We start from the raw sequence: 19,758 nt of genomic DNA on the forward strand, positions 1-19,758 counted from the left end.
TTTCAGCTTGTTGTGTTTGTGGATATATGACTGACTGTAATTATCCATAAAATCATCAGATTCTCTGTAAGATTAAGGTCGACTATATGTATATTTAGAAGTAGAGGCTTTAAAACCAAGTTAATGCTGAAAGTACAAACATCACTAGTGTCACATAACTTTGCCGACATGTGGCCAACAGCAATGTTTTAATGTTCTTCATTATTAAACATTCGCACATGAATAAGTGACGTCATATTCAGTACTTACTTTTGACAGTTCACTTTTCGGCCGCTCCCTTCTGCCGTATTTTGCGGCAAAATTATCCACACCCACCGCCGCGCTATGAATTGTGGGATATATGGGACCACGAAGCGTGCACCGGACCACGCTTGATATTTGGGGAAATCGACGGCGCATCTAGAGTATGCATTTGAAGTACACTTCGAATTGGGACAGCCGTCGTCGCGTGGCGGTGACGTAACCGCACTTAAAATGCGTACTTCAAGCGTGCAGACCCTGAAATGGGACACAGCGAAGGTAACGAGAGTGGGCGGAGCTGTGGAAACAAGACACAGGTGAGCTGAGTCAAACTAAGCTCATCAGAGATCTGGAAGGACTCAGGTGCTGAGTTCCTGTCCACACGTGTTTGAGCTGGTAGATCATTGTCAGCTTCACAGAGTCGTTTATGGGCCGAACCAAAGCAGAGTTGGTCTGCTGCAAAGAGGAACGCTCTGTGAAAGCTTTGTGTTTATTTTCTTTAATCCTTCTGCTTTCACAGAGTTGACGTCATTGTTCAGAGGCTGGCCTGAGTGTTTCTGTTGGACGGAGGCTCAGTGCTAATGCTCAGCCTTTCCTCTCAGGCTGATTTGTATAAGAAGCTGAAGTGGACGCTGTTCCAGCACAGCTGTGTTTTATCCACACTCAGTTTGTGTTGTTTAGTCCTACCTATGTACCGCACACATGGGCGCTCACCATGGCGACCCCCTGCTGAGCGCAGCCTGAAGTTTGTGAGTATGACAACTTAAGAAGCTGACGGGACAACTTTGAATCCCCATGACCTAAAGAGGTCAAAGGTCAACTTCTCTGAAAACCACTGAGGATTTTCAAATTCATACCATAGCTGCGTCCATATTGAGGCTGAGGGGCAGCACTGGCAGCCTCCAATATTGTGATGTCATCCCCATAATCTAAGCGTGTGTGTGTGTGACCTGTTATAGCAAAGGTATGATGTCACAGATGATGATTATCTGCAGTTATGGAGGAAACATCTGTTGGTCCTCGTCCATCAATGAATGAATGTTTCTTACATGTTGGCACTTCTGGCTTTTCCGTCGCGTCGTGATCTGTGAGAGCTGCGCGATTCGTACACGGAGAGTTTGTTCAGCAGGCCACAGGATACGTGACAGAAACATGTTTCCCAGCATGTCTGAACGGTACACATTCAATTCAATTCAATTTTATTTATATGGCGCCAAATCACAACAAAAGTCGCCTCAAGGCGCTTCATAGATACAGAGAAAAACCCAACAATCATATGACCCCCTATGAGCAGCACTTTGGCGACAGTGGGAAGGAAAAACTCCCTTTTAACAGGAAGAAACCTCCAGCAGAACCAGGCTCAGGGAGGGGCGGGGCCATCTGCTGTGATTGGTTGGGGTGAGAGAAGGAAGACAGGATAAAGACATGCTGTGGAAGAGAGACAGAGGTTAATAACAGATATGATTCAATACAGAGAGGTCTGTTAATACATAGTGAGTGAGAAAGGTGACTGGAAAGGAAAAACTCAATGCATCATGGGAATCCCCCGGCAGCCTACATCTATTGCAGCATAACTAAGGGAGGATTCAGGGTCACCTGGTCCAGCCCTAACTATATGCTTTAGCAAAAAGGAAAGTTTGAAGCCTAATCTTAAAAGTAGACATAGTGTCTGTCTCCTGAATCCAAACTGGAAGCTGGTTCCACAGAAGAGGGGCCTGAAAACTGAAGGCTCTGCCTCCCATTCTACTTTTAAATACTCTAGGAACAACAAGTAGGCCTGCAGAGCGGGAGCGAAGTGCTCTAATAGGGTAATATGGTACTACAAGGTCATTAAGATAAGATGGAGCCTGATTATTTAAGACCTTGTATGTGAGGAGCAGGATTTTGAATTCTGGATTTAACAGGAAGCCAAAACAGGAGAAATCTGCTCTCTCTTTCTAGTCCCTGTCAGTACTCTTGCTGCAGCATTTTGGATTAGCTGAAGGCTTTTCAGGGAGTTTTTAGGACTTCCTAATAATAATGAATTACAGTTGTCCAGCCTGGAAGTAATAAATGCATGAACTAGTTTTTCAACACATCATGATGTTCAGTTACTTTAGGTGTTGAAGGCGGTCGTGCACGAGTATCATCCCCAGAAGAGTTGACAGTAACGGTGATGTCACAGCGTCTGCTGTCTGCAGTGTGTGGTGTCCTTAGTTTGATTTGCAGTAAGTCGACTTGTTTCTGTTGACTGATGACCTCTTGGTCACAGTGGGCGGTTCACACCCGAGTACTGCGTTAGCACCTGTGAGGCTGTGGTCCTCAGTGGAGTGCCCACTGAGTGGGTTTGCTGGTGAAGGAGTTCATGTATGTCAGGGTTTTATTCACAGGTGAGAGAAGGAAGAAGCAGGAGGTTGTGGAAGATGGCTGAATGTGAAAGTGTGGATTTAACGTTGGATCCACATCCCCACGCTCAGCCACAGACGGGCGATGAAGTCAGAGTTTCTATTTTTTGTGATGTTTTGTGTTTCTCTTGCATCCTGGGCCGTGTCTGTGCATCACTTTTGTTCGTATCTGGAGCAGCTTCAGATATTCTTCTTCAACCGCCCACAGGGACACACAGATGAAGCGTCAGTGTGTCGGCTCAGCACACCTCTGTAAGCTTCAGAAGGAGCACCGGAGTGTTTTTCACACAGCTGAGTGACTGAGTGGAAATACTGATGTTCAAAGTGAACCTCCATGTGCTGTGCTGTCCACGCCTCACACACACATTCTGATGAGCTGCACAAACACACTCGCACACCACAGTCCACACAGCGCCGCGCACGTCAGGCTCAGGAATCTGCTCCGTTTCCACAGCAGAGTGGCGAGAGGAGTTTCTTTCCTCTGTTGCCCTCTCACAGCTCTGGAAGGCCAAATATTTGCCACAGCCGGGAAACATTCCTGGGCACTCCCTCGCTGACCGAGGCCAGCAACCATCTTAGCTTTTCCTCTTAAATGAAGTCATCACGGGTTGTCAGGGCCGCAGGCTTTCAGAATCCTAACTGTGGAAAAAACACAGCGGCTGGTTGGAGACTGAGACTGAGTCAGCCCGTGACAGACTGTAACGAGTCACACGGAGCGAATCGTCAGGTCCTTCAAATGCTCACAAGCTGATTGTTCTGAACTCCACGTATCAGACACACGAAGTCTCAAACTGACCTGCTTCATCATTTTATTTTAACGCCTGTAGAGCGCACGCACACACACACACACACACACACACACACACACACACACACACACACACACACACACACACACACACACTTTTGATCATCCTCACATTGCTGGTCAGGGAATAATTCAGCGGCTATGTGGGAAGGTCTACTGGAATGTGCGCTGCCTCACACACAGATGAATTTTATCATCCTCACTTGTTTTTGTGCTGAACAGAAGATGTTCTTAAGCTCTGAGGTCATACGATACACGTGCTGCAGGTTTCTAGACTTCTTTGCAGTGTCTGCAACAGTCAGAGCAATGCAACGATTGTACCGTTACCAGAAGGTCCCAGATTAAAACAGAGCAGATGTGCGTGAAGAATATGTTTGGAGAAGGAGTTGTCTCTGGAACAATAGCTTTGGCTGTCAGCTTATTGATGCACCTGATTGCTTCATCATAAATATCTGAGGGCGTGTTCCTCCATTTAAACGTCCCTGTACACGCTGATGATCTGATATCCTCGTGTTGGTGTTGTTCCCAGATCATCATGAAAATGTTGTTCCAGGTTCAACATTGCAAGTGACCAATCACATTATTGTGACGTTATTCTTTTGCGCACCAACCCATTCGTGCATTTATGAAATTCCAATGTTGCAAGGACAAAATCAATTCTGCTTAGCGTTTATTAAAGGGTCAGGGTTAGGGTCCGTTGATCGGCGGACAAAGGCGGTTTCTCGCAGCTTAAGTACAGTTTTTTGTTTTACGCCGGTTTTTCCCGAAGTCGCAAAAGTATGACATCACAACATTCTGATTGGTCACTTGCAATGTTGATCCTGGAACAACCTTTAGTATGATGATCTGGGAACAACACCAACACGAGGATATCAGATCGTGCGTCAACTCGCTGCCCCCTCAAAATAACTCAGACATTAATGAGTACACAGTGAACATGGTACGGCTCCAAACAAACTCCAGGCGCTAGGCAGGAAGTGAATGTACACTGTGCAACTACAACTCATCAGCTGATTTGGCCCAAAGTAAAGGAGCTGTAGCTGTGAGAACGCCCTCAGACCTGATTGGTCGGGTCGTTCATCATCTCTGACCAAACTGTCAGTGACTTTAAAGCCCAAACAAAACTCGATGGCTTCTCGTCCACTCTCCTCCTGCTGAGGTTGCTTTGATAATAACATAAACACTTCTTTCCTCCTCCTGCTGTAACTGACCAACATCACAAAGCTGCTTGTGGGTAATTATCCTTCACCGGGGCTTTCTCCCTCCTGTTGCTGTGCACTGTTGCTATATAAATAACATTGTGTCTGCATTTAGGTTCAATCCAAACTCCCAATTTGAGTTTTATCTTCTTTTCCGTTGCTGGGAATGGCTGGAAAGGCAGAGCGCTGGAAAGGGTGTGGGCAGCAGCGGCTTGTTTCATTTAAAGCCACAAGTACAGAAACAGCCTCTGTGGGCGGGGCTAAAGAGAGCGGCATACAGACAGGAACCAGCTCTGGGTGCACACGCTGGAGACATGTGGAGCTTCTGACTAGTCTAAAAAGGCTTTAACATGCTTGTGTGGATATTTAACCAAATTTCTCTCTGTTTCTTTCAGGGTCGAGTTCCAGAACAAGTTCTACTCGGGCCAGGGCTTCAAGTTTGTCCCCTTCTCGTTCGAGAGCATCCTGGAGGGAAGATTCGACGAGTGATCGGCCTCGACCCATCCAGCAGTCTCCAGTGGTCCCTCTGTGTTTGTGTGGGCGTGCATGAGCCCCAGTGCAGTGTTTGTCTCCCCCTGGTGGCACTTTGTGAAACTTTATTGTGTATGAGCTGTAGTTTAGTCCCTGTGAAGTGAAGCGCATTCCCGGGCTTATCCCCACAAACCTGGTCTTTGCATTTAAACACAGATATCACACAATCAGTCCAAACACTTTCAGGTCAAATCAAGCTGAACATACTTTCATATGCAGCAGTTATGTGTTCATGGGTCAGTGGGCGCGCCTCATGGGTCAGGCGCGCCCACAAGTTTATATATAATCAAACGTAAATAAATGATCGCGTCTCGCTGGATTTAAGGACATGAAGTCGTCTGTCTGTGTCGTCATCAGTTCTCACATGCTGCTTACAGCTCACTGCTCCCTGGATCATCTTTCTCTCCTCTGGAGACGAGCTGCACCCGAGCTCCACCCGAGCTCCACCCGAGCTCCACCCGAGCCCCACCTGCTCTCATTCATCAGCTGCTGTGCTGCTTACACTGTATTATTTCTGTGAGGACACACCTCGCTCCAGTCGTCTGTGTTGCTCTTTGCAGGTAATCATTGAAATGATCTGATGGCAGCTTCGTATGTGAACGTGGAGCTCCGCCCTCTTTGGTGAACCCCAGCAGAAGCTTTCACACTAGCATTAAATCTGGCCCTAACATCGGGCGGCGCTGCAATCGCTCGTTTACACCCTAAATGAATCTAAACTGATTAAGTATGAATATTCGGTTTCCCCAGTGGTGGAGCACTACTCCGCTGTACATGTGTCAGATCTCTTATCACAGGGTACAGCTCATGATAAATGCTTTGGCTGACTGGAAATACAGGTTTTGTAACTGTGACTCAGTGAGACAGCATCCAGTCGGCTTTGCCAGATATTTTGCGATGTTTCTTTGCTCGATCACGATCATAACTTTTTAAACAAGCATTTGTTTTTAGTCCCGTACATCACCCGTGATGCATCGTCACATACTTTGCCAGTCCAGTCACACATGCTCACCTATCAGAGAAGACTTTATGCACATCTTTGAGAGTTTAGATCACAAACTAAGGCTGCTGCACATGAAACAGCACGTTTCACTGTTGCACTCTCAGGACTGATTCCACGCAGCGTGGGAACTGACCGTGATTACTGGGAGAGTTTTCTCTGGGACCCCACTGAAGATCCTGCTCGTGCAGTGACAACACCTCAGCTGTGATGAGTCACAGGTCACGTGTTTCAGGATTAAAGCATCTTCAACATGTGATATCAGCATTATAATTAGAATCTCATTGCAGCTTTTAAAGTGAATGTTTGGTTTGAATTAGTGTGTGGCTGTAACCTGCTCCGTCTGTGTTTCCTGCTGTAAACCAGTTAAAGAGGGAACTGTCCAAACTGTGTCACCTCTGATTGTTTCAAAGCTTATTATCACATATAGACTTCAGTCCTTTGTTTCTTTAGCCTTTTATTTAATGGTTTGAAATCAGTGTCCAGCATCTCCAACTCCTGAGTATGTCTGAGATTTAAGGTTTAGTCAGCCGTTAGTCGGCATCCATGTTGGTTTGATCACCACAGCTGTTACTGGGCTGGATTTTCATCATCCCTGTGTTTGGTTTTATGGGAACGTGTATTTGAAGTGCTGTAATGAACTTGTGTTTCCCTTTGGATGAGAAAAAATCAGACGTGCTGTTGATGTTGAACAGTGACGAGAAGTGTTCATGTGTTAATAATAAACAGACACCTGGGGATTCATGCTGTGTGTGTGTGTGTGTGTGTGTGTGTGTGTGAGTGTGTGTGTCTGTGTGTGTCTGTGTGTGTGTGTGTGTGAGTGTGTGTGTTTAGATTTCCGATTAGTCTCCACCTTTCAACAACTAACTTCCTGTTGGGGTCCATCACCATGGTGCCTTCGCCTGCGATCATAGGTGCTCCACAGCATCTTATAGGAAATAAGAAATCCTAATGATCCATCAGTTCTCTGTAAAATAAAAGCAGCATTCCCAGAAAGTCACATAAACCGTAGAGAGTAGAAATGTTTGTTTTACACACAAGTCTTTGTGTTTTCCTCTCTGATGAACAGAAGTTGATCCTCATGATCAGCTTCATTGCTTTTGTTACACCACAGCAGGGCAACTTGTTGACTATATAAAATTCCTCCATGCTGTCGGACCACAGTTTCACTGCAGTCTTTTTCTAAAGGAAAGCGTCGTCTTTCAGCTGCTCCCTCTTGGCATCTCCACAGCACATCATCTGCCTCCATCTCCCCGTTCCAGCATCCTCCTCCGTCACATCCGCCCTCTGCGTGTCCTTCACTACATCCATGAATCTTTCCCATAGGAAACATTCTTTGCCCATCACCTGATTCTCTCCCCGAGCACTGAAACTACTACAACATGCCTTATTCACACCCATTCACACTTTTGCTATGCAGCGGTGCTTTCTTTCTAATGTCCACACTCTGATGGATGCATCAGAGACCGTTTACTACCGGGGTTAGTATCTTGCATCGACTTCTTTACAGCGGCTCTCACTTCCTCCTCATTCAATTCAATTCAATTCAATTTTATTTATATAGCGCCAAATCACAACAAAAGTCGCCTCAAGGCGCTTCATAGATACAGAGAAAAACCCAACAATCATATGACCCCCTATGAGCAGCACTTTGGCGACAGTGGGAAGGAAAAACTCCCTTCCTTCCTTCCTCTACACTTCCTGATTTATCCTCCTCTCCAATTGTCTTCCTCAATCAGTTCCTCCAGGAGCTTTTTCAGCCTATTCCCCTTCACTTCACGCTTCCATCTGCACATCCTTTCCAAATCTGCCTATCGACAAATGTCCGTCTCTCCTTGCTTTGTAAATAAAATGACTAAGAATAGATGATTTTGTGGAAATCCACCACTGAAATAATTCTGGGCACATCTCAGTGATCACGTCTCTGCCTCAGGGTGTCGCTGCTGAGCTCGCTCCTCATTTCTCTGTAAACTGAAAACAGTTTCGGTTTCATTTCTACGCAGAGCTGCGGCTCGTTTTTCTGGCTACAAGGTATTTAAAAGTCTTCTTTTACTGAGCACCACTCATAACGTAACACTGTTGGATGTACATTTGAGCTTGTATGTAAAATGTGCAACAGCTGAACCGGTAAGAGGGCAGATACAGTCAGCAGGGAGTGGGCCGAACTGCGGGCCCAGTTTCATTGGTTTCATCGTTTCTATAACACATTTCCATCTGCAGTGTTTAATCACATAACGTGCTCTGCGCTATCAAGCTATGAGTAAAATCGGGCCAGTGGCACAATGTGGAGCATAACAGCTCATAGAATGCAAATATCTAATGAAAGTACATGCGGTATTTGTGCAACTTTATTCTACTAGATATAGTTTATCTGATGTCGGTATGTTTTAACATGAATCTATTTTTGCACGATCAAAGTCTGCGGTGTGTAATGCTCCGTCTGTGGGTCCAGGTGAAATACAGAAACTGCTGCTGAGCTGTGTGAGTGAACAGGTGATGACATGAGCTTTATTATCCAGCACAGTGTCGTGTTCGTAACTGCCCAGCATTCATGTTGTGTGTATTTATGTGCTAAGACACTGTGGGCCACTCAGCCATGAGTCAGTGTGACACAGAGGAGGGGGCCACACCATCTAAACATGCCAAGAGAATGGAAGACTGCCTGGACAATGAAGCTACGGGGTGAGACAAGAACTTCTCATACGGCATACAAACTATTTCATTTTAAAATAATCCTGAGGCGATGCTCTGTGGGGGTCTCCCCCCCACGGCTAACACAGTGAGCCATGTTGTAAAGGAAGTGGAGTAACCATGTGGGCTTTACCAAGTTATGTCCCTCTATGTATTTGTTTATTCAAAAAATCAGTTTTTAAAGCAAATGTTTACAAATAGAAAGTAAGTATAATAGAATCACTGACACGTGATGACTGGATTTGATATCTTTGAAATTTAATATACAGTATGCTGTTTCCCTACCAGGATGCTGAAGCAGTTAGCAGGCTCTCCTCTGTCCAGCTCTATGTCCATGAAAAGTGACTGGTCTATGGACCCGCCTTTAAATTTCAAAGAAGGGAACCTCTCTGTTGACAAAAGGTAACATTTTGAAAGTCATAAAAGCAATCAGCCCTGCCTCTTTGTTTTCAGAAACATCACTAATGCTGCACCCAAGGGTTAAATGTCCACTCCATCACTGCTGTCCTCACTCCTACACTTAGCTGATGTAAACTGTCAGTGTCCCGCCCACTTTACTGTAGTTCTGCATTTCATTTGGCTCAGTTAGTATTTCATTAATCCCACGTACACCTGTAGACACCTGTAGACCCTTTATCGTTACCTACTGGTCCGTGCTGTGCTGAATATGTGCCGATCAGAGGACAGATACCAGAAATAACTGTGTACATATTCAACTTTCAGTGTATTTATGCAGTGATCCACAGTGTTACTGACCATTACTGCATTTAATAATGTTAATTGTGGATGTGTGCACGTGTGCGCTCTCTTCGCAGAGTCGGGCAACAAAAGTCTGAGGTTCATAGCTGTCAGTCTGCTCAGCAGCATCAAACAACGCTGGACTCAGTTTTTATGGTGGGAAAGTCTAAAGCACATTTTCATCACTGTTTCTAATTGGCTCAATGACACGATACATGCACAATGCATGAATAAATACATGCATAAATGCTGATAATTTCCTATAATATTGTCTTCCAGCTGCTTGAAGAGAACATTATCACTTTTGTGAAGAATGAGCTTAAAAGGTTTCAGAGGATTCTGAGTTCCACCTGCCCAGAGAAGGAGAGCGAGGAAGAGGATGTGTTAGCTTCTAAGGCTGAAGAGCAGACATGGAGCACCAGGGAGGCTTTTGTGAAGATCACACTGGACTTTCTGAGGGGGATGAACCAGGAGGAGCTGTCTGTCTGTTTGCAGAGCAGTAAGGGCATTCTCAAAAATCAACAGTGTGCCTTACAATCCGATGCGTCTCATGTATGAATTCTGGTTGTGCTTACTGACCTCGAACCGATTTCATGTGCTACATGGCGCTCAAAAATCTGTGAAAAATGTTGTAGTACGACTTTGGTTGCTATGAAGCCGCAGCGCTTGATGGATTGTTGGAGCATTACGGCTACCGTAGTCAGGAGCCTCGCAGAGGAATCTGGGTCCTAAACTCTGTAAAATTCAGGTCACAAAGTCAAACGAACACTGCAGCATCACTGAGAGTTAAAAACTGTCTAAATTCTTTCACCTTTAATAAAATGATCAGCGTTGCTGTTTTACTAGGTGTAACAATTAAGTTTAACATCCAGGCATCCATGAAAACAGAATTTATTAAATTCAACAGAGTTAGAAGTTAGCAGGAAGTTAGCTCGCTAGCTTCCACCTAAACATGATATAGCATGTTCTGACTGAGAGGTTTCTGAAAAATTCAAACGTACAGCTCTGTTATCACTTCCAACATAAATGAAGACAGAAAACTAAACAGCAGTGATGTTTGTAGGGTTACTGAAGTTGGGCTAGCTGGTATATAATGATGTGCTACGTGATTGCTAGCGACACAGCTATGTTAGCATATATAGCAGCTATATATATAAACACAGTGAAGCTGGAAGATGAACGCTAACTTTTTTCCACTCAATAAAAGTTAACGTGAGGGTTCCTGATGGTTAGGGACAAATGCAATCGCATGGCAGGATGCTGTAAATGGACCAAACTTCAGTCAGGAGAACAACTGAGATAATCCATCCACAATACGACGTTAGTCATTAATATACTGCAACAACATGAGAATAGAGCAGCTGCCAGAGAATTCAGCATTAATGAATCAATGGTACAGAAGTGGAGGAAGTGCAGTTTTTGGCTTTCCTCATATTCCAAAAGTGCTTCATCTCTTCATTATTACTGTCGTCCGGCATAATTTGCAGATGATTTTGCTTGCAGCCGCTGCGATGCTTTTGACCAAAACAGGCACTTAATGACACCATCAGCATGCGCTATCGCGGTAGAGCGGTATAGTCAAAATTCCTACCGTTGGTCAAATTCATATTGTTTCTACCGTATACTGTTTATACCGCCCACCCCTAATGCAAAGCCTCAGTCTGTTGTGGGTGCACGTGGTCGTGTACAACGACTGGGATATGACACTATAACCCAGTAATTTCTCTGCGGCTAACGTACTATTTAATGAGTCTAAAAATAAGAAATCATCCACAAGGTTAGTCATTGTCTGTACAAACATTACAAGTATATTTAGAAGTACTTGGCGAGTCAATGTGACCTTTATTTCACAAAGCAAGTCATTAAGAAATGATTCTTGTTGTGATTTGGCACTGTATAGATAAAACTGAATTGAATTCATTCGGCAGTGGAGGCATTGCTGAGCAACTTGGGCTTCTTATTTTGCCCAGTAATATTTGGCATACAGACTGAAGCAGCCAGCCCAAGAGAAGCACAGAGAAGCACACAGATGTCGTGGTTATCAAACACATTATATTTTATCCTCTGCTAGAAAAGCCTCATATTTAAAATTTTGACCAGCTGTTCAATGTTCTGAAATTTTAACACCATCTCATTCGTTTTTTGTCCAACAGGAGTGGGTGTATCCATTTGCCAGGATAAACTCAAATCAAATCTTAGAAGGAAGTTCCAGCATTTGTTTGAGGGAATTACTGAAGCAGGAAACCCAACACCTCTCAATCAGATCTACACAGAGCTGTACATCACAGAGGGAGGGACCGGAGAGGTCTGTGACGAACATGAGGTCAGACAGATCGAAACAGCATCTAGACGACGTGCGAGGTTAGAAAAGACAATCGCCTGTAAAGACATATTTCAGCCGCTGCTGGGAAGAGATCAACCAGTCAGAACAGTGCTGACAAAGGGAGTGGCTGGTATTGGGAAAACGATATTAACACAAAAGTTCACTCTAGACTGGGCAGAAGGCAAAAACAACCAAGATATCCAGTTTACATTTCCATTCACTTTCAGGGAGCTAAATGGATTAAAGGAGGAAAAGGTGAGCTTGGTAGAACTCGTTCATCTCTTCTTCTCTGAAACAAAGGATGCAGAATTTTGCAGATTTGAAGACTTCCAGGTTGTGTTCATCTTTGACGGTCTAGATGAGTGTCGCCTTCCTCTGGACTTTCAAAAGAATAAGATCCTAACTGATGTCACAGAGCCCACCTCAGTGGATGCACTGCTGACAAACCTTATCAGAGGAAAACTCCTTCCATCTGCTCGACTCTGGATAACCACACGGCCTGCAACGGCCAGTCATATTGATCCTAAATGTGTTGACGTAATAACAGAAATCAGAGGGTTCACTGACTCGAAGAAGGAGGAGTACTTCAGGAAGAGTTTCAGGAATGAAAAGCAGGCCAGCAGGATCATTTCCCACATTAAAGCATCACAAAGCCTCCACATCATGTGCCACATCCCAGTCTTCTGCTGGATCACTGCTACGGTTCTGGAGGATGTGCTGAAAACCAAGAAGGGAGGAGAGCTGCCCAAGAACCTGACAGAGCTGTACATCCACTTCCTGGTGGTTCAGGCCAAAATGAAAAAGGTCAAGTATGATGGAGGAGCTGAGACAGATCCACACTGGAGTCCAGAGAGCAGGAAGATGATTGAATCTCTGGGAAAACTGGCTTTTGATCAGCTGCAGAAAGGAAACCTGATCTTCTATGAATCAGACCTGACAGAGTGTGGCATCGATATCAGAACAGCCTCAGTGTACTCAGGAGTGTTCACACAGATCTTTAAAGAGGAGCGTGGACTGTACCAGAACAAGGTGTTCTGCTTCGTCCATCTGAGTGTTCAGGAGTTTCTGGCTGCTTTTCACGTCCATCTGACCTTCATCAACTCTGGAATCAACCTGCTGGAAGAGGAACAAACAACCACTCAGATGTCAAAGCCTAATCAATATGAACTGAAACTCTTCTACCAGAGTGCCGTGGAACAGGCCTTACAAAGTCCAAATGGTTACTTGGACTTGTTTCTACGTTTCCTTTTGGGCTTGTCACTGCAGTCCAATCAGACTCTCCTACAAGGACTACTCAAAGAGACAGGGGTAAACTCACAGATAAACCAGGAAGTAGCCAAGTACATCAGGGAGAACATTGGGGAGAATCTGTCCCCAGAGAGAAGCATTAACCTGTTCCACTGTCTGAATGAGCTGAATGACCACTCTCTAGTGGAAAGGATCCAACAGTCGCTGACATCAGGAAATCTTTTCACGGTTAAACTATCCCCTGCTCAGTGGTCTGCTTTGGTCTTCATCTTAATGTCTTCAGAAAAAGATTTGAATGAGTTTGACCTGAGGAAGTACTCTGCTTCTGAAGAAGGTCTTATGTGGCTGCTGCCAGTGGTCAAAGCTTCCAGTAAATCTCTGTATGTTCATGCACGACCAGATAAGTCACTGTCACTTTAAATACTGTAAAGAAAGAGAAAAAATGATTAACTTCCTACATGTTTTTTTCCTTACCCCATCAGGATGATTGGATGTAACCTTTTGAACAGAAGCTGTAAAGCGCTGTCCTCTGTTCTTAGCAAGTCCTCTAGTTTAAAAGAGCTGGACCTGAGTTACAACAACCTGCAGGATTCAGGCATTAGGACAATGTTTGCAGATCTGGAGAAAAACTTTAAACTGGAGGTTCTCAGGTTGGTTTCAGAATTTTTACACTAAAATTGTATTATTTAAATATATAGGTTAGAAAATGAAACAAGGAAAGTCAGGAAACTGTTAATCTCCATAAGTTCATATGTGTATTTTCATACTTAGCATTAATTTTTAGTGTGATGGCTGCACACTGAGACTCTTAAACTTTCAGCTGGATCCATTTAAACATTAAAGGCCACTCTGTGCTTTCAGGTCTAAACTTGGCCCCATAGTCTAATAATGGCCAGAACAAAGTAAAAGCTTTACTCAGTGAATATTCTTGGTGCTAAATAGCTACCAATAGACTGATGATTATTTCTAATCCACGTTCTTTTGCTGCAGTTCGCACAATTTACAGGTCACACAGACAGACAGACAGCCCAATAGATAGATTGATAGCTTGATAGATTATCTTAGGAAGAAGAAAAACATAGATCTTATTTTTTCTTAAAAGAACCACTGTATTACAGCACCAAAAAAAGTGATTCAATAAATCAAAATCTAAATTTTATATAATAAGAAGAATTCATTTCTGAAAAACAAACAACCCCAAATAAAAGCTGAATTACAGGTTTAATGTGGGTTCTTTACCTTTAACAGAAAAACACAGTAAATGGGGACATCAAGAGCTCAGAATAATCAATACTTAAATGTAATTGTTTTTAATTAAATATAATTAAAGTATACATCTCAACTTGAACATGAACTTGAAATGAGGGGACTTCAGTTAATAAAATCAAATAGTGTTAAAAAATGGCTAGATTCCCTGTTAGTGGTTTTAGAATAAATGGAGGCTGTGCTCTTCAAGATCATGTCCCTTAAAGGTCCGATGGTGCAATGTCCAAATACCTCGGACCAATTATAGATTCCAAACTGAACTTTGAAACAAACTGAGAAGCTTAGTCATGTTTCACAACACTGTCTTATTTCCACCTTAATAAACCATGAAGATTTTATTTAACACGATTTTAAATCAAATTGTGAAACAGAGGAGGCATTTTTGTTTTTTATTTATTTCTTCATTATGCAATATTATGCATTTCTGTTGTCTCTGTTTGTATTGAAAATGTATAGTGTCGATGAATGACACCATAGTAACCTGAACCTACCCCTGATTGAATAAATTTATTTTCAAATATTTTTCAATAATTCTCATTAGTACGAGCTGAAATTTGTTTTTTTTTCTGTATTTTTTTTATTCCACATTTCTGATGAATGCTCAATATTATGTCTTCAGGCTAAGTGGCTGCGAGCTTTCATGGAGAAGCTGTAAAACTCTCTCCAGAGTTCTCAGCAGTCAGTCCTCTACTCTGGAAGTGCTGGATCTAAATAATAATGACTTGACGGATTTAGCAGTCACGTATCTCTTCACGCCACTTAAGAGTCAACTGTGTACACTGAAGATTGTCAGGTAAGAGCTCTTCAACAACATGTGACAACATTCATATTCAAATCAGCACTTCTGAACCTGTGGTGGCTAACCTTCAGAATCTGAAGGGTCTAGTTTGTCCTGAAAATTCTATTTTGCTGGATTTCTTATAAATTTTACTTTGCAAAAGCTGAATTCATTCTTTTTTTCTTCAGGCTGGGTGGCTGTAGCCTGTCGAATGAAAGCTGTGAAGCTCTTGCTTCAGTCCTCAGTTGCCAGTCGTTCAGTATGATAGAGCTGGACCTGAACAATAATGACCTGCGGGACTCAGGAGTGGCACTGCTGTCTTGTGGATTGAAGAGTCCTCAGTGCACACTTGAAACTCTCAGGTTAGATAAGAATATGCTTTTGTTTTTTGTTATTTCAATTTTTTAATGTTGTCATATCACACATTTTCTACAGTTAATGCAAAATTGCAAACAGATAAACCCAGTGATGTTGAAATGTTTACAGCTTGTCAGGTTGTCTGATAACAAAGACGGGTTGTGCTTCGTTGAGCTCAGCACTGAGTTCAAACCCTTCTCATCTGAGAAAGCTGGATCTGAGTTATAATCACCCAGGACCCACAGGAGTGACACTCTTCTCTGCTGCACTGCAGGATCCACACTGCAGATTGGACTCTCTAAGGTAGGAAGACAGGTGCTCGTAACCTTATTCAAATTAAGACTTCAGAAACCAACCTATGGATACTACAAGCAACCTGTCAGTCACATGGAAAAAAATTTTGGTTACCCTAACTGGAGCAAGAGTGTACAAAACAAACATCATGTTCTATTTAATACAAGTGACTGAGGCTATAAACCCATCAGGAAAGTCTTTACCAAGGTCAAACAATACCATAGCCACCCACTCAATCCAGTTCAATTGAACTTTATTTACATAACCCCATATCACAACAGTTGTCTCAAAGTGCTTCATATTGTAAGGTAAACCCTACAAAAATCAACAAACAAACCCTTATTGGCAAGCACTTGGCAACAGTGGGAAGGAAAAACTTTAACAGGAATAAACCTTCAGCAGAAGCAGGCTTAGGGGGGGCGGGGCCATCTGTTGGGGTGAGGGGAGGGAGACAGGACAAAGACACGCTGTGGAAGAGAGCGAGAGATGAATAATAACTAACCATTAAATGCAGAGAGGTATATAAACATTTAGAGATTTGGAAGAGGGGAGTGAAGAAGCCCACAGAGGCCTAGGCCCATTGCAGTGTAACTAAGGGAGAGTTTGGAGTCACCTGGTCCAGCCCTAACTATATGCTTTAGCAAAAATGAAAGTTTGAAGCTTAATCTTCAAAGTTGAGAGGTTGTCTCTCTCTCCCAAATCCACAATTCGTTCCACAGAAGAGGGGCCTGAAAACTGAAGGCTCTGCCTCCCATTCTACTTTTAAATACTCTAGGAACAACAAGTAGGCCTGCAGAGCAAGAGCGAAGTGCTCTAATAGGGTGATATGGTACTACAAGGTCATTAAGATAAGATCCTGATTATTTAAGACCTTGTATGTGAGGAGCAGGATTTTGAATTCTGGATTTAACAGGAAGCCAAAACAGGAGAAATCTGCTCTCTCTTTCTAGTCCCTGTCAGGACTCTTGCTGCAGCATTTTGGATTAGCTGAAGGCTTTTCAGTGAGTTTTTAGGACTTCCTGATAATAATGAATTACAGTCATCCAGCCTGGAAGTAATAAATCTGATTTTTTAGAGGACTGAATACTGTTCTGAGATGTAAGAAAATATCTTGCTTTTAGTTTGTTAATATTCTCAGTGATTTAAATTTTTAGCTAGTCAAGCACATCGTGTCTTGCTTATCCTCCAAACTCAGCTAAACAAAACCAACGAATGTATGAAAACATTTTCATGTCTCTTTGTTTGGATTATTATTCCAGGCTGGACAGCTGCGGAGCTCAACGATTGAAACCAGGACTGAGGAAATGTAAGTGTTTTTAGCTTGATTAATGAAGCTAACATATATATATATATATATATATATATATATATATATATATATATATATAAAAACTTGATTATGTAGAGTTTGTATCATTTCTTTGACACCTACCAAATGTCTTTGAGCTCTGTTTGCTCACAGTTAAAAGATTTGTTTCATGTTTTAGCACCGATGTGTTGTTATCACATTTCTTAATATTAAGTTGGCAAAAAGATTTTATATTTTAAGATTTTATGCCTTAAACTTGCTGACTTGCAATACATTTACTAATTGTTTATCTGAAGCTGTGGTATAAAATAATTTGATATAACAATGGATTCATTTGCTCTGGGTAATGTGATCTGTGTGGTGATGCAGTCATGTGATCTGACTGGCATCAGTGCTCGACTCTGTGGACGGTTCTGACGGTTCTGTTTTCATTTTGCCGTCAGACGCCTGTGAACTCAAAATGGACCTGAACACAGTACACAGGAACCTTTGCCTGTCAGAAAACAACCTTGTGACAGATGACGACGAGGAATGGCTGTATCCAGATCACTCTGAGAGGTTTGAGTGCTGGTACCAGCTGATGTGTACACGTGGCCTGACTGGTCACTGTTACTGGGAGGTGGACTGGAGTGGGCTGGTATCTATAGGAGTGACTTACAGAGGGATTAAAAGGAGTGGTGCTGGTATTGACAGTCGTATTGGTGGGAACAACATCTCCTGGAGTCTGGACTGCTCTGCTGATAATTATTCTGCATGGCATAATAACTCAGTGCGGATCATAGATAAACCTGCTCCCTCCACGAACAGAGTGGGAGTGTATTTGGACTGGTCTGCTGGCACTGTATCCTTCTACAGTGTCATTTTGGATACATCGACACTCATCCACACGTTCCACTGCAGCTTCACCGAACCTCTTTATCCTATCTTCAGGATACGGTCAGAGTTCACCTACGGTGTTTACAACTCTGTGTCTCTGTGTCAGATGGATGCAGAAGACTAGAGACAAACTGCTTTCCATACACGTTTAATCGAAGCATTTTATAATTTGAAGATAACTGACAAACATGGACTATAACAGACACAACGTTTTACATCTTGGTTTGGCAGCTGCAAGTCCTGTAAGAAGCAACAACTCAATAGGATTGTTAAGACTGCCGGGAGGATTGTTGGTGCCCCTCTCTCGCCTCTGGAGGAGATCTACAAACAGGGCCGCATACGCAGAGCTATCGCCATCATCAGAGACCCCCACCACCCGTCTCATGGCCTGTTCTTCCTCCTGCCGTCTGGAGCATCAGCTGCAGAACCACCAGGATGCTGGAAGGCTTCTATACACAAGCTGTGAGACAGATAAATGGACTGTGCCCGCTCCCCATCCACTCAGCTACTCACACAGGTCCACTGTAAGATCCACAATCGGACTGTGATGCCCCCTATCCACACACACACACAATATTCTCCCCAGATACACACACTACTTACTTTAACAACCCCCTTCTGTGAAAGGGATGCTGCTTAAAGTTTAGACTTGTGTTTGTTTTAGAATTGAGATTTTATGTTCTTTATCCCCATTTATTGTTACGATTTTTTACTGCTCTTTTTAAAACTTTTTCTTTTTTAAATTGTATTGACTATTGCACTGTAGAGGCTGGTGAGAAACAGTGTTTCAGCCTGGGTAACACCAATGACAATAAACTTAATAGACTATAAAGATGGAAAATTAAGGAGAAGAGCATTACAGGACATCCAGGCCTTTATACGTTTAATACCTGCCTGTGTTGCTGTTTGTATCACTTGGCTTCATGTATAAATAAAGAGAAGGGTATTACCTGCACTGTTTTCAATGATACAGCTTAGGGAATCATGTATACTATAGAAACTGTTGGTCGCAGCAGAGAACCCAGTGAAACTTCACACCAACTCTTTTGAAGAAGAGGACGCCCTATTTACATGAATAAACTGTAAATTATCAGATGGTTATGATTCACTTATGTGTAGCTTAAATGCTGAAATAAATCTGTCTTGGACCATTGTCAGAGCTGTTCCTGTACGTCTTATTTGCTAAATGCAACAAAATGTGGTATTACTCTGATGACATGGCAAAATTAAAATACTAAATAATCATTTTTAAAAATCCATTGCAGAGAAGTTACATTTGGTCAAAGACTTAAATTATTTCCACTTATTAGTGACATCAGTAGGCTCATAAGTCATATTCCTAAACCTTACAGTGAAGGCTGTGTCATCTCATTGTGAGGCTTAAGAACGTGACAGCTTATTGATGTTACTAATAAATAGACATTATTTTGGTAGGTCGCTGAGCCCTGCTGTTTCAGTCTGCTTTGCCACTGATGCAGTGGACAAACGTGACAGGCAGGGGGCGCTGAGGTAGAGCTTGAAAGAAGCCGTCTCCTTTGTTAAACATTTTAACAACAATAAAAAGATGCACATTTAACACGATCATTTCAAACCATGTGACATTCAAACGGTGATTGGTTACATTCAAAGGTTGGAATTTACCTTTAAAACAGGGAAATAAAACTAAGGTTACAACGTCACCAAAGCTGTGTTACAGAGCTGATTCAGTCACAGTCGTCG

General features: G+C 42.9%; 2 protein-coding genes and 1 long non-coding RNA gene across 8 annotated transcripts in view; 2 read left to right on the plus strand and 1 right to left on the minus strand.

Annotated features, from left to right (window-relative positions):
* atp6v0a1b (ATPase H+ transporting V0 subunit a1b) overlaps nucleotides 1-6,903 on the plus strand; it is a 31,523-nt gene extending 24,620 nt beyond the window's left edge. For all 5 annotated transcript variants that reach the window (XM_085171522.1, XM_085171525.1, XM_085171526.1 and 2 more), the window contains one exon: nucleotides 5,027-6,903. In XM_085171522.1, coding sequence (XP_085027648.1) covers nucleotides 5,027-5,120 — 94 coding nt within the window. In that variant the 3' untranslated portion in view covers nucleotides 5,121-6,903. The remainder of the gene's footprint in view (nucleotides 1-5,026) is intronic.
* A 445-nt stretch (nucleotides 6,904-7,348) lies between these two features.
* LOC146513278 (uncharacterized) lies at nucleotides 7,349-7,631 on the minus strand. Its single transcript, XR_014875883.1, has 2 exons — nucleotides 7,465-7,631; nucleotides 7,349-7,425 (listed from the first exon to the last, which is right to left on the minus strand). It is a non-coding gene; the product is annotated as an uncharacterized LOC146513278 (long non-coding RNA).
* LOC146513279 (protein NLRC3-like) lies at nucleotides 7,627-19,740 on the plus strand. 2 transcript variants are annotated; one of them, XM_085171520.1, is made up of 13 exons: nucleotides 7,627-8,190; nucleotides 8,578-8,652; nucleotides 8,736-8,841; nucleotides 9,139-9,252; nucleotides 9,666-9,744; nucleotides 9,868-10,087; nucleotides 11,742-13,539; nucleotides 13,642-13,809; nucleotides 15,045-15,218; nucleotides 15,392-15,565; nucleotides 15,690-15,863; nucleotides 17,114-17,160; nucleotides 17,607-19,740. In XM_085171520.1, exons 3-13 carry the CDS (start codon nucleotides 8,756-8,758, stop codon nucleotides 18,161-18,163), a joined length of 3,591 nt encoding a protein of 1,196 aa, XP_085027646.1. In that variant the 5' UTR covers nucleotides 7,627-8,190; nucleotides 8,578-8,652; nucleotides 8,736-8,755; the 3' UTR covers nucleotides 18,164-19,740. The 2 variants fall into 2 exon arrangements, with proteins under 2 accessions (XP_085027646.1, XP_085027647.1); XM_085171521.1 differs by lacking the exon at nucleotides 8,578-8,652.
* Nucleotides 19,741-19,758: the final 18 nt, after the last annotated feature.

Source organism: Neolamprologus multifasciatus, chromosome 8 (assembly GCF_963576455.1).
Source record: "Neolamprologus multifasciatus chromosome 8, fNeoMul1.2, whole genome shotgun sequence".
Lineage (NCBI taxonomy): Eukaryota > Metazoa > Chordata > Actinopteri > Cichliformes > Cichlidae > Neolamprologus > Neolamprologus multifasciatus.

What these genes read in the sequence shown, in the direction of transcription:
- LOC146513279 (XM_085171520.1), top strand. Translation starts at nt 8,756, where the DNA reads ATGAGTCAGTGTGACACAGAGGAGGGGGCCACACCATCTAAACATGCC. An exon ending in TTTAAACTGGAGGTTCTCAG is followed by an intron (nt 13,810 to 15,044) that starts GTTGGTTTCAGA and finishes TTATGTCTTCAG; the next exon opens with GCTAAGTGGCTGCGAGCTTT. An exon ending in GAAACCAGGACTGAGGAAAT is followed by an intron (nt 17,161 to 17,606) that starts GTAAGTGTTTTT and finishes TTTTGCCGTCAG; the next exon opens with ACGCCTGTGAACTCAAAATG.